At 38.6% G+C, this 14,425-nt stretch overlaps 1 protein-coding gene across 1 annotated transcript in view; it reads right to left on the reverse strand.

The window, feature by feature from the left end:
• The window catches only part of Cpsf160 (cleavage and polyadenylation specificity factor subunit 1), a 190,410-nt gene that overhangs the window by 62,488 nt on the left and 113,497 nt on the right, over window positions 1–14,425 (reverse strand). The window contains exons 20-21 of the mRNA XM_068372732.1: window positions 8,564–8,653; window positions 1,881–2,008 (exon numbers count right to left, since the gene is read on the reverse strand). Coding sequence (XP_068228833.1) covers window positions 1,881–2,008; window positions 8,564–8,653 — 218 coding nt within the window. The remainder of the gene's footprint in view (window positions 1–1,880; window positions 2,009–8,563; window positions 8,654–14,425) is intronic.

Consider the following 14,425-nt stretch of genomic DNA (forward strand, 5'->3'; position numbering starts at 1 on the left):
TGTTCGTTGATCAAGGCCTGACGAACCCATAAGTCGTTCGACATTACTTCTCCCCTGGGCTTGGGAGCTTGCAAGAGGTCCCGGACTAGGTGAACGACAGGCACGAACAGACGAACCCTCGGACGCAACACTGTAACACTTTGCGCATATCACTTTATCACTTCGATTTTCTGTTTTGCACTTATTTCACTGAAATCGAAACTTTTACTGATTTCTACCTGAAACACGCAATTCTACCCTTCATTAAAAGGTAGTAATTGCGAAAACAGTCGTATAATGCAGCTCATTAATACTAGCAAAAACAGAAAACATATATAAAGATAAAGAATTCAGTGGCTGGGAAAGAGACTAAACACTAGTTCGAATAAACTACGTTTACAATCTCTCACCGCACATAGCCTGGGGACAAGAATAAAACCCTAGAAACGTTTTACCTTCTTCCCCGTACAGCGACTAGGGAGGAGAGTAACACGAGAACAACGTTACCCGCTTGAACGGAACGTTTTTTTTTTTTTTTTTTTCCTCCGTCTCTATCTCTCTCTCTCTTTCTCTCTTGATTTCGCACCTGAGAGAAGAGCCCAATTATATATCGTCAAAAAAACATGTTATTTGGCTAAAGGAAAAAACTGAAAGGTTTTCCAAATAAAAAGTTCCTTTAATTTAGAATTTAAACCATTTAAGCTAAGAAAGAATGAACGAAACGTCAGAATCGATTTACTCTTACTGCAAAGTGAAACCGTGATACACTCTCTCTCTATCGTAACGATAGAGCGCATGTTGAACGTCCTGAACGTCAACAACTGCGTAGTCTAAAAAACTAAACGTTAGTTCATCTTTGAAAACAGTACGAAGACTATCAAAGAAATTCTTTCATAAAACATTAAATTTAAAAAGTTTTAAATTCTTTAAAGGCTAAATACGATATAACGGGCTCAACGTTGATTAACTTCGGTTCCAAGTTAGGACCGCCTACTATCAGGAAAGGTCGCATATAAACAAAACATAAAAATTTATTTTTATATGTTTATAATAAATGGAAAGTTAATCGAAGAGGCCTAATAAAGGCGGAGAGATATAAAATATATAGATCTATAACGTGTTAAGCAAAATTACTAAAAACCTAAACACACTTCCGTCTAAGGGAAGGGTCGGCCATTTAAAAGTGAAAGAGAGTCCATACTCTCTTTGTCACCATAATTAAATCTATCCAAAACGAGTTCAAGTTTTGAGATGAAGATAAAACCCCTGCATAGCGAAAGCTCAAAACTAGAATAGTGTACTTCACCAAATAGTTGTGAAAACAAATCCAGTTAGTAACAGCGTATTAGTAGGTCTTGCCGGTAGCCCGACAGAGAGAAAATTGGTTCTTTGTTTACTGGGAGTACTAAGTACCTGCTCGACAGATGGCGCTGTTGATGTACACCCCCACCTGCATAGCGATCGCTGGCGTATTTTGACCGTAGGTTTTTCTGTCGAGCAACAGAGTTGCAGCTTATATGATCACCGGCTAAGTTTAATATTGAAAAACAATGATAGGTAGGGAGTTGATTTCACTATCGAAAAGTACTTCCCCACAGTAGATAACTACTCTGAAATTCTTATAATAATCAAATTACAAGTATTGTGCTTTTTCAGGTTTGGCTCATATCATTTTCTTTTTAATGTACTAACACAGGCAATGAAAGAAACTGTTTACACTATTTACCAAACTATAAAAACAAATGTATTTGTGCATACTGTTCTACATTTACTCATAATTAATATAAATAAGAATTTATGTTGGCACTTCCCTTGATTAACAAGATATAATCAATTAATAGAAAAAGGTAACTTCTGTACCAATAAACCCATAGAATAACATGTTGAAATGTAATACTTACGCAAATGTTGTTCCTAATGCAATGTATCCTCTTAAGCCTGATCTATCTCCTTCATATGATAATATTACATTTTTGCAGCAAGTTATATGTTCCCACAGTTCCAAAGTATAATCTGTATTTGGAATCATCTGAAAAATAATAATGTTCAATTAATGCATTTTAAAGTCAGAAATTATTGAGCAAGTAGAAATGCAATTTTCAACTTCCAAATACACAGCACAGTAGCTATTGGCTTAACTATTTTGTTTTAAAGATTACTGATGAATAGTAGAGGCAAGTATATGTACAATTCCCTAGATAGATGAATACAAAGAATTTGGGTCATAAGGCCTAGCATTGGGGCCAGGGAGGCTATTCCGCTCAAAGATGCAACTGGGGGGAAAAAAAGGAAAAAAAAAAAGCAGCTGCCATAAGAAGCTGAAAGTTTAAAGAGGATGGAAAGCAGATTGATAAAAGATAATTTGGAATGGAGATGAGTAAAACGTTAAAAAGTTAAAATGCCTTTGAGACCAACCATATATACACATGATCAATGCCGATGCACCCTCTCCACCCAAGCTAGAACCAGGAAGGCCCAGACAACAGCTGCTGATGACTCAGCAACCAGACCAATAAGCTCACCAACCCAACTCGCCAAAGATTGAATAATACCTTTCGTAACTTGGCAATTCTGATTACTTTTATCTTCACATTTAACATTGAGTGAAAATGAAGATATGAAGCTACAATATCTGTTTTCCCATATCTAAAAAAAAAAAAAAATTTAAAAGGAAATCTATCAATTGAACACCATTCCTTGCCCTACTGTATATATTTTGCAGTGCAGCTTTGTATACAACCTCAAAATTAAGGACAAAGATGAGGGTTTGTATGACTAATACTCCTATCTTATACTGTAGCTTGAGAACTATTTTTATACTAAATGGCCCCTATAGGTTGCCATCCATAAAACTGTTATTCTTGTTTGTTCTCACTTGGTGTGGTGAGGAGGATGAGATCCAATGAAAGTTAGGTAAGTACTATGCTGAAAATTTTATTTAAAAAAACTATTCTTATACTAATAAGTATTACTCACCATTCATTGTTCTGCTTCCCTTATTGTCAGGCAGTTGGGAAGTGGCAAACAATATGATAGTCCGAGAATTCTACTCTTGAGATAAGAGATAAATACCAAAAATACTCTGTAAGACTATTACAAGGAATTCAATCATACAACAACATGTCCCAAAGCAATCTGAGGTTGAATGAGACCTTGAATATTTTCCTCGCCATAAAAATTAGGACAAAACTAGCAATGCTTAAGACTGATCTGACAATACAAGTACTAACAACCATAAGGACTACCACCAACCAGAACCAAACATGGAATATTCATAAAAAAAAAAAACATTACAGAAGTCAAGGTACTGCCCAAAAAACCTTTAAGTACTGTACCTTAATTCAGATCCAGAGCCAAAATTGAAAGAAGCTGGATTGCCAATGAAGAATTTATGTTTATATCCCTCTTATTTCATTGAACTTCTTCAAACCTTGGAAGTCTTATACCCCACACAAAAGGTTCCGATGGATCAGAAACCACTTCAAATTCAATATATTAACTGATAATTACTCTTAGATTTTGTCCAGCTTCAGGGTCATGCTCTACAATTAATGCAAAATCATATAATAACAGAAGAGAAATTTAATTCAGTATGGACTTAAATGCTTTCTGGACAAATCTTGTATCTACTGTCTGATTGACTAGTACAAACCTCTCCTTATCTGTTCCTGAAGCAACAGAAATAACTACGGTACTTCTATATGCTCAGTGCCCAGAGAAAATTTCTTGTTAAATAACATTTCTCTCCAAACTAACACAAGATTTAATGAATTTAGTGCGAGGCTTTGAGAAATTGTGTGGTGTGCAAAATCCACACATGTCAGAAGTGCAAGACACAATGGCATGATTATTGTGAGAATTACTGGCACAATTAGCGTAGAAATTAGCGGGGTGACTTACACAAGATTCAAAGTAACAAATAAAAAAGGAGCTAATAATGCAAAATTCAACAGAGCTACGTGAAAATATTCTAAGAGCTAGTGGCACAATCAATGAGCAATTCTGAGGTGCTAGTGCCATGTTATAGAAGGGCAAAACTTGCTGGATCCAGTTGCAAGAGTTTTTTCCGTTTCATAATGCTCAGCAGCAAAATAGAGGAGCAAAAAATCCAGCCACATTCAAGTCACCAACATTTAGTAAGGGCATGCAATGTAGTTTGAAGTGACAATCCTGAAAGTTGTAACGTCGAAGTAAGTGCACAGGGGTGCGAGTCTTAAAGCAAAAAATGCTAATACAGTAGATAGGCTCTCTTCCTTCAAAATCATTCTTAAATAATTCAGAACTTACATGAAGGGCTAAAACCCTTCTACTAGCTTCCACTAAATATGACTTACCTGTATAATGTTAACATAACCTACTACCTGGGAAACAGAAACTGTTCAAGATACTATTTGTTCATAAATGTTTATAAATCTTTTCTTTTAAATAGATATAGTATTCAGGACAAAATGGAACGGCCATTGAAATCGGCAACGAGGTAGTTAACGACAAGTGGCGAGCATGGGCGAGAAACCTCTTTCCCCCACCTGTCAGAATATCTGCACTTTGTTTCCAGCTGTAACTAATACAGACAATCCTCAATTAAAGAACACAATGGGGACCAAGAGACCGTTCATAGCTCAAATTATTCATAAATCGTTTTTGTACAAGTACCCCTAGGGTTAAATTTTGCCCTATGGTATGCATAGCCTAACTCAGATGCCTACAATTTCATAAGTCAACAAATAGTCCCCTTTCATTCAAAATCAATATCAGGTTATTACAAATGATGTTTGACTTACTTCATTACCTTAAATACTGTATATAACATAAAGTATGTTATTATAATAAAAGAAACATACAAGTGCCGTACGAACGCACTACGCTTTGTGTAAATACTTCGATAGTGTTTACGTTTTAAATAAATATACTGGTTATTTTTAAGTTTTGTTACCCAATCTTATGCTAAAAACTTACTGAATTTATCTGTTTCATGAAAGCTTTTAGTAGAGTTAAATAAAAGACAGATGATTAGTTTACTGGATTATTTTAATTGCTGTTGTTTGGACCAAAGGAGTAGAGTGTTGGCCGCCATTTTTATTGTTTTGGTTTGTCAAGACCATCATAATCAGCTGATCAGTTGAGGCACCACACACACACACACACACACACACACACACACACACACACACACACACACACACACACACACACACTCTCTCCCCCTCTCTTTCATTTACATTACACAACACATACCATGCAGTCATACTTAGTACAGCACTTTTTACAGTAAATATTAGGTAAAGTAAACATCAAAATACTATAACTTACGTTCTTCAACCATTTCTTATGCGTTAGTGTACAGTACTGATACATTTGTTTGTAAATTAGTACTGTAGTGTACTGCTTGGTAAAGTATATATTACAACACAGTAAATAAATTTCATTTGGAATGTGAAATGGTTTACTTTATTGTACATACAAAAAGACTATTTAGCACAATAACGTATTGGTTTGTCATGACCGAAGGAATCAGCTGATCTGAGGCGCTCACAGACACACACACACACACACACACACACACACTCTCTCTCTCTCTCTCTCTCTCTCTCTCTCTCTCTCTCTCTCTCTCTCTCTCTCTCTCTCTCGTCTTATAAATAGTGCCAATAGTTGAGCGATTTACTTGATACGCACGCCCAATACCTGCCATCTTCTCACCGCTATCTACTTTCTTGATAATGGATACTTTCATTCCAATTGAACTGGTTTGCCATTTCTTGACACTACTAATGCTATCACCAATAATCTTGTGCATTACTGCACTAGCATTAGCAATCTGTTTATTGGCCATAGTTAATGTTATAGTAATTTAATGAAATAAAGCAAAAATACGGCATAGGTAATACACAGAAACATCTACAAGGATGACAATAGCAAACACAATTAATTTGAATAAAGTGGGGGCAGTGGCATCGGAACCCAGTTAGAAGTGGTGCCAATTTCAAAATTATAACTCCATGGGGTTTACGAACATATTTTTGACTCGCGGTAGTTTGCGTTCGTAAATTTCAAAGGTCGTACCTCAAAGACTATCTGTAATGACATACTATTCCGCCTTAATCACTTTTCATTTTCTCTTTCTTTCAGGAAGTGAATGCTGGCTGTTGATTGGTATGGATGTGAAGCAAGAAATTCACTTGACGGAGAAAGGGTGGATGTTGATTTATTTACTTTAAATGATCAAATAACACCATTGACAAAAAATCAATTTATTTCTCTTCTAACCTTATGGTCACATTGCCTACTCCCCAGAAGCTTTATTTGTTTATCAAAAATTTCCCCACTTTCTTTCCTTTCAAATGATACATACTCCCTAGTACATGAAACAATCTAGAGGTCAAAGGTGAGTAGTGTCCACTACCCAGGTAGAAAGGGTGATGGAGAGCACTGAAGCTCCTCAATTAAACAGGGAACAGAAGCTGTATGGGCCCATACATTCCTGTTCACCCTCGTTACCATGGAAAACCCAAGCTACGGCTCCGACTCTATGTAAAAGCCCCAAGGGGACGAAACACAGAGCTGGGAACCACTCAGGTGTTGTCTCCCCACAAGAGAGGTGGTGTTGAACATAAGACTATAATTGGCCTTCCTGGGCATCTCTAATGTATTCCTTTTCTTGGAAGCATTAGGATCAGTCAAGTCAAAGAGGAGGTCGATGAAGAAGAACATGCACATTTCTTCCTCTTTTCATTTTCAATCCTCTCCTCAAGCTCTATAAGCAGTGGATTCAAGGTTTATTAGACCAATGACAACAACACTCCCCCAAGAGGAGAAACCACACAGGTTACTCCAACAGGAATCACAACATTGGGGCATGCTGTCATGAAGGATGGGGTGGGCACACTCTAAGGGGATTGTGACAAACAAAGGAAGGATTACAGGCACAGAGGGAGTGTGAAATTACGGTCCCCAGATCTCTAGGCACAAGGGTCAAGCTGCCAGGCACAGGGGAAGAGGTGGCAAACACAAGGGTGACTGGGTCAGGGGTAATGCACTCGGCACTGGAGCAATGCACACTTTCAGCCCTGGAGACCTCATGCACCCTACTTTAGGCGTGACACCTTCAAGTTCCCGAGCTTTTTTTGTCGTCACTGGTGTCGCAGGACAAGCTTTTACATTCCTTTTGGGCTTTGGAGGGAGCACAACTGAGGACATCACTGGGTTACTGACACAAGGGACATACTAACCATGCCTTCACCAATGGCATCACTAAGAGACAGTGGCACTGGGGTTACCAGGTGAAAGGTAGCCTTAGCTACTGTATTACCTCCCTCAACAAGGTCACAGAGGGCCTACCTGAAAGAACTACGAAGCCCAAGCCATCCTTATGTTAAACTCATCGGCTGTCTACACTACAACAGGAGAAGAACCTCCAACTTTCAATGGGGTGTGGGTAACACTGGGGGAACCTAACATGCCACCAGATCCTTAAAATCACGCTAATGTAGTTCCCAGGGATTCTTGCTTCTGACGCATCAGATCCTTAAAATCACGCTAATGTAGTTCCCAGGGATTCTTGCTTCTGACGCATACTCCCTGGGGACCAAGCCAGGGGCAAAGCACAGAAGCAGCAGTAGCACACGCATTCAATGAGAGAACAGAAGAGGCAAAAGAATTCTTTGATACATGCTTGGGGATTGCCAAAATGGATCCCAGAGAAGGATTAGCTCTCTTCCTCCCCTTTAAAACATATACCTGCCACTGTACAGGAGACCAAAACCTACACTTGGGAAATGGGGAGGATTGCAAAAAGTTGCAACCTTCACGATATGCAGAGTGTGTGGCTCTACAGCCAGTTTAAATAAACTGGTTGCATTGTCTACACTTTAACCCGCCCAGTACAAATTTCTCATTTCACATCCATGATTCTCAAGCATAACCAGCTTTCACTTCCTGCAAGAAAAAGAAATAGGGAAAAAAATTTGGTAAGGGCACAAAATTATGTCCATACTTATGGTCAACGATGGAAGTGACATACTTTTGGCAGGTGGAGGGGCGAGACTTACAACAGTTGGAGGAGTGGGCTTCTTGCCTGCACTCAACACCTGTTGCTAATTACCTCTTTAACGAATTCATGGGCAGTTCCGGCTCCACTGGAGACATGTACCCTATTTCAAAGAACATTCGTGAGGCTTATACATGTTTAAGAACAATAAAGTATTCTTTTTAGATAAATAATGTAACTACCAGTTCCTTGAAAAGTTTCCTGAATAGAAAACAGAATACCTTACATGAAATCTTCCAAAATATTCGTTTTATGACTTTTTTTTTTTTTTTTTTTACTATTGAGAGTGGTGGTGATTATTTTGACAATAAGGGTGTAAATATAATATTCAATTTCTCGTTCTATAAACATTACTTTTCTCTATTTTTTAAATAAAACAAAATTAATATTTAGATATCTGGATCTGGTAAAACCACTTACATTTCTAAGACAATTATTTTCAATCACCATTGCTGTTATAGTTACAAAAGATATGTATGGAGATTAGGACCTGTTTACAGTACACAAAAATGTCAACACACAATTTTACTCAAGACTTACCTGCCAATTAACAGGTGAAAAGAGCTGTATTGAAAATACCGGCGCCTGCACCTTTAAAAATCTTTCGTCTCTCTCTTCTATAACTTCTTCCTGGTAATGAAACATTTAGTGCAAAATTTCAGGCAACTGTATAAAATTCTTCTCTCAGATAAATGTAATACTGACCCAACCACCTACGAAGGCTCTCTGACCACCCTTGTTAGGCCATTCGTCTAACTTTGACCCTTTATGCTTTAACCTCAAATAAATTTAGAGGTATAGATATATAATTTTCTAAATCAGTATAAGCCTACTACAAATATACATATTTGATATGTAATGCATCTCTTTATGATTTCATTAATCTCTAACCATCATTGGGAAAAAAATTATTTGTGTATTTGAAAAAAATTATAGATGGCAAGTTTGCATTTTCAAAGCAGCAGTATGTGCAGTGATGAATTACTAAAAAATAAACAGAAAAAATGAAGCAGTAAAAAGTTGAAACTCCATCATAAAACCTTTAATACACTTCAGAGCTATAAGGAAAATATAGAAATTTTTAAGAGATTTTTATTTTTCTTAATTATACAAACCTGAGTTATTTAAAATAGGGAACATCTTTGATAAACCTAGTAGGGCAGTTGAATTTATTGATGATAGGTGGTGAGCAAGGGCTAGTAGCTCCACCGACTCTCCTGTTAAAGACTTCCATCTTGACCTAAGGCTGAGGACTGAGAGGAGTGGTTAAAGTGAGAAGTTCAACTTTAAATGACTCACGTTTATATAGCTAGGAAAAATACAGATTTTAAAAATTTATTTGTTCCTATCTGTATACAAACCTTTCATCCTTTATAATAGGGAGACTTTGTTGTAGATTCTAAGTCCCCTTGAACCGAACTATTGGTTCTTTTTCTTTCCTGGATTATGCCAGTCTCCCTGGTCTGGTACTTGATATGTACCTGGAACAAGGTCACTGAAGGAATCTGTCTCCCTCAAAGGGTAGAAGTAGTCTAGTGTGCAAGACTGGTGGATGATGACCAATGGGTTCGATATTCATTCCACTCATTTAGGATGAATGGGGTAAAACTACTTCTTAAAGATCTAGTATGATAAGAATGGTGTTCAGAAGTGTAGCTTACTAGCATCAATTTTAGATCAAGAGTGTAACTGTACGACAACTTAATCCTCAAGGTAGGGGAAGGAAAGATGAAGGAGAAGGCCCAGACATTTTATCTTTATTCTAGGCTTTAACTCCATACGTTACTAAACAAAATGCGTTCTTCCCTTTGTAGCTGGGCTGGCTACACCAGTGCATATTTTAACATTATAACTGGGCTACCATATGGTAGCCTGGTGAAAATAATTTGTTGCCTAGTACAAAGAATTTCTTACTACTGGGTGACCAGACAAATTTCCAAAATAGACACGGAGTATTAAGAAATGGAAAAGTTACCCATGCAAGAGTTTGATGTCTGTTTTTATTTAAAGGTGAACTCATTAATCCTGACATTTCTTCTACCTTACTGACTTAATGTTCAAAAGGAATGCTTCATTAATTTTGTTCCTTGCACATATAAACGTTATGTTACACAGAATGTAATCTAGCAAGTCTGTTCTGGGATCAAATTTGACTTGGCATAACTTTACTCAGCTATGATCTCTTGCTCAGAGAGTTTATGCTTCACTGAAGAGGAATGCAATTTAACAATAAAAGAAACCTGTTTTGATACAACCAGGAACATGGTGGTGAGCTACCCTTACATCTGTACTCTTTGGTATATACTTTAAAGTTCCTCCTTTACATACACCATACGGCTCTGTCACTAATTGTCCATAAGGAAAAGGCAACCCTTTTGCCTGATGTGTTTGACTGTAAGCAGAATAATGTGAAACTCTATTTTCCTTATTTCTGTTTTCCTGAGGCTAAACTAACTCTTGATGGACCATGGTGCTTATGTTGGTGCATATACAAATGGTATTTTTCCCTTGTTATTTTGTTGATTTTTTAACTCCTTAGTTGTCAGTTATCTTCTGCAATTAGGAAGAAGAGGTTCTTTTTGCACTTGATGGAGAATTGGTAATGTTACTCCTTTTGGTAAATATGTTTGTGGTATAGGGTGACACAAAAAAAACAGTCATCACCTAAACTTGAATAACTTTTGAAATAAATAATCAATTCCTTTTATTTTTCAAATTTATCAAGAAAAATGAATGTTCTAAGAGTCTACCAAATTCCACCTTCGAGATGCTATGGACTACTGAGGAAAAGATATTTAAAGTTGAGGCATATTTTCTGTTGAAGTCTATCCACGCAGCTCAATTGCAATTCAAAGAATGGTTCAGATGTCAAGAATTTCCTGCTATGTCAAGAATTTCCTGCCCACTCAATAATCTACAGATGGGTCAACAAGTTCAGAACCCATGGGACTGTGCATAACCTCAATTGTAAAAACACTAACAGACAATCACACTCTGGACGACCGAAATCATCAAGGACACCACACAACATTGCTGCAGTCCGAGACTCTGTTGTCCGCAGCCCAAGCAATTCTGTGCGACGGCGAAGTCAGGAGCTTGGAATCAATCAGGAGTCCGAGCGGAGAATTTTGAACGCAGATCTCCACCTGTATCCTTACAGGATACAGATTAAACACAAGCTTACACCTGATGACATGAGGAAGCGAGTGATCATGTGCCAGTGGTTTTGCGACAAGATTGACGCTGTGCCAGACTTCCTTGACAATGTCTGGTTTTCAGACAACCACTTTTTCAGTTGTCAGGTCATGTGAACTCGAAGAACAATATCTTCTGGGGTAGCACACCCCCTGAGCACTGTCTGCAAATACGGGAGGGTCATTGAGAACTTTGCCTGCCGGATCCAAATGTGCTTGCAGTGTCGGGGAGTTCATTTGGAGCACATTTTGGAGAGCCAGTGAAACAAAGAGTTTTTGTTGTACAGACTTGAAACTTTGGAGATGTCTGCTACACAAGCTTGACCTAATGTAGCTAAAGTTTTGTTTCAATCTAAATAAAATTTTGGAAGTTATTCGTTTTTGGTGATGACTGTACTTTTGTGCCACCCTGTAGCTTTAGCCTAGCTGATTTCTGTCCAATTTCCATAACTCACATTATCTAATCAGCATCCAATTTCTATAAATCCCACATAATCTAATCTGCACCCAATTTCCATAACTCATACTATCTAAAGTTTTTTAACATCTTTTGGCAAAATGTCTAAATACTTATACGGAAGGTAATAATCTGTTCCCTAGTTTGCAATTTGACTTTATAAAAGGCCTTGGAGCATGTGATGTCATTCTTAAAATCTCCATTGCTGTACAAATATCCCTTGATTATGGTCAGTAAGATCGTATGTTTGGCCTTGATTTAGGTGCTGCCTTTGACCGTGTTAACCATGAGGCCACTTGTTTTCAAACTCAAAGAGGCCACTTGTTTTCAAACTCAAACAGTTGAAAATAGGTAGGTCTTTTCTCATCATCATTATTGAACTTTAAAGAAAAAGATTGCCAAGAGATTTTGTTGATAGCCACCACAGTGCATAGAGGACTGTAATATTTGGTGTTCCTCATGGTAGGGTTTTACTCTCTTGCCTTAATTCTATCTCTTGAATGTACTGGTAGATCTGGGGTAGTTGAATCCCATAGTACAGATCTACCTAAAATTAGTGCATGGTGCGAATTATGGGGAATGAAGTTGAACAAAATTCAAAGCATTATGTAAGTAGGTTGAGGACAGTGACTACTCAACATCCAGATCTGCATTGATGTTTCTTTAATTCTATATGTCTCATCTAAAATTCTAGATGTGATTATTGATTACAAATTTACTTTTTGAGAAATACATTGTTTCTTCTTTCATTGCACAAAAATCTGGCTTATTGAGAAAGTCTTTTAGGATTTTTAGTGATCAATCTATTCTGAAGAAAAAGTTTTAATTCTTTCATTTTGTCCTGTTCCAAGTATTGTTCTCCTGTCTGGTCTTCACGTGCTGAATTTCATCTTAATTTGTTGGACAAGAAATTAGTCTAATAAATTTCTCATTCCTGATCTAGCTATTAATCTCTGGCACCATCATTCAGTTAGTTCTTTATGCATGTTGCATACACTTTTTCATAATTCTGACCATCCTTTGAATTCAGATCTTCCCAGACAGTACCATCCTGCTTATAATACTAGATATGCAGTTAATTCTAATAGTCATGCCTTCTCCAGCATATGGCTCATTACTACACAGTATTCTAGAACTTTCATTTCAGCTAAGACCAAATTGAGGAATGATCTTCCTAATCAAGTAGTTGAAGATGTCACCCCTGTCTTGGAAGCCGTGTCTCAGGGTCACGGTGCTGGCCCCTGTCCCGCTTGGCTACCAAGATAAGCCGGGACCAGAGCCCCATCTCGCAATGAAACGGGGTCAATGAACTGTCCACGCTAAATGGCTGGTAGGGGGAAGGAAACGCATGGCTATAACACTTGACCATCTTGGATACCAATGTAGCCAGGGATCCAAGCTTTGGTCTTACTGGGGCCATGACTCAAGGCCGTATCCCCGTGTATCAGCATGAAACTGAACCCCAGTCCTGATTGGCTACCAGGGTAGCCAGGGACCCGAGCCCAGCCCCAGTGGGGCAGAGGCTTGAAGCCATGACACAGGTTTGCAGCCCAGAGGCTTGAAGCCATGACACAGGTTTGCAGCCCCGGCCAAAGAGGGTCAGAGGCTCGATATCATGACACATGGTCATAGCTCCAGCCCTATGCATCGGCCACGGGGAGCCTAAACACACAGCCATAAATAATCCCACTTTGGGGACATGAGTTCGGCTCCACCCTCAAGGCCACGATGCCCAGCCCCTTCCATCAGTTATAGAGGGACTAAACACAGAACCATATACAGTACAGCTTAGCTACCAGGATAGTAGAGGACACTGAGCCCCATCTGAGGCTTAAAGCCGTGACACAGGGTGAAAGCCTGGCCCCGTGAGACCGAAAACAGAGCCCTGGCTCCCTCCCCAAAGAGCTGACAAGCTCTCCTCAACTTCATTGTAGAAGTCAAGGAGGAGCAGAGACTCGGGGCCGTGACATGGCCCAGACCCAGTATATCAGCCCCAGGCGGCTGAAACATAGGGCCGTGATTCCAACACTTAAAAGAAGTGATGCAGTAAGACGCCAAAGAGGGGCAGGCTCAAGGCCATGAGAAAAGGTCAAGGTCCCAGTCCCAGTCATGTACATCAGCACCGGAGGACTGAAATGTCGAGCTGTCGTTCCCTCCCCCATAAGGTCTGAAGTCAGTCAAGAGCTGCCCATCCCTCATAATGGAAGTGGTATTGAAGGAACCCTATCCTCTGACTACGACTAATAAGCCATCCTAGACTTCATCTCTGAAGAAGTGACAAGAGTCAGATGCCAAACAGGAGAAGAAGGAGGAGGAATGCCTATGTATTTTTCTCTTTAAAAGCCTTGCAAGTTTTGCAAGCAGGGCTCAGGCAAATGGTTATCAAAATCTAATTGGATTCTTCTCAGTAGGACACAGCCCAACTGAAGTTGAAGTTTCATGAAGTATGTCCAATAACACTTCAGTGGTCTTCAAACATAGCAGTTATCCATCATTTTCAGGGCAAAAATGCAGAGGCTGCAATCCACTTACATTATAACCTGTTTTACTTGAGGGACCTAACACAAATGTCTGGATACCTGCTAGAGTGAGTGTTTGCAATGGATCAAGTTATGCAATGGGTTGTTTGACATGTATTCTATACTCCTCCTTTTCGTTAATGTGTTGTTTTTTCATTTAAAGCTCCTAAAAGAATTCAAAGTGGCATAGCCTTCTCTGTAGCGAGAGCCAGGTTGCTTGCCACAACTCTTT

This window comes from Palaemon carinicauda, chromosome 4 (assembly GCF_036898095.1).
Source record: "Palaemon carinicauda isolate YSFRI2023 chromosome 4, ASM3689809v2, whole genome shotgun sequence".
Taxonomy (NCBI): Eukaryota; Metazoa; Arthropoda; class Malacostraca; order Decapoda; family Palaemonidae; genus Palaemon; species Palaemon carinicauda.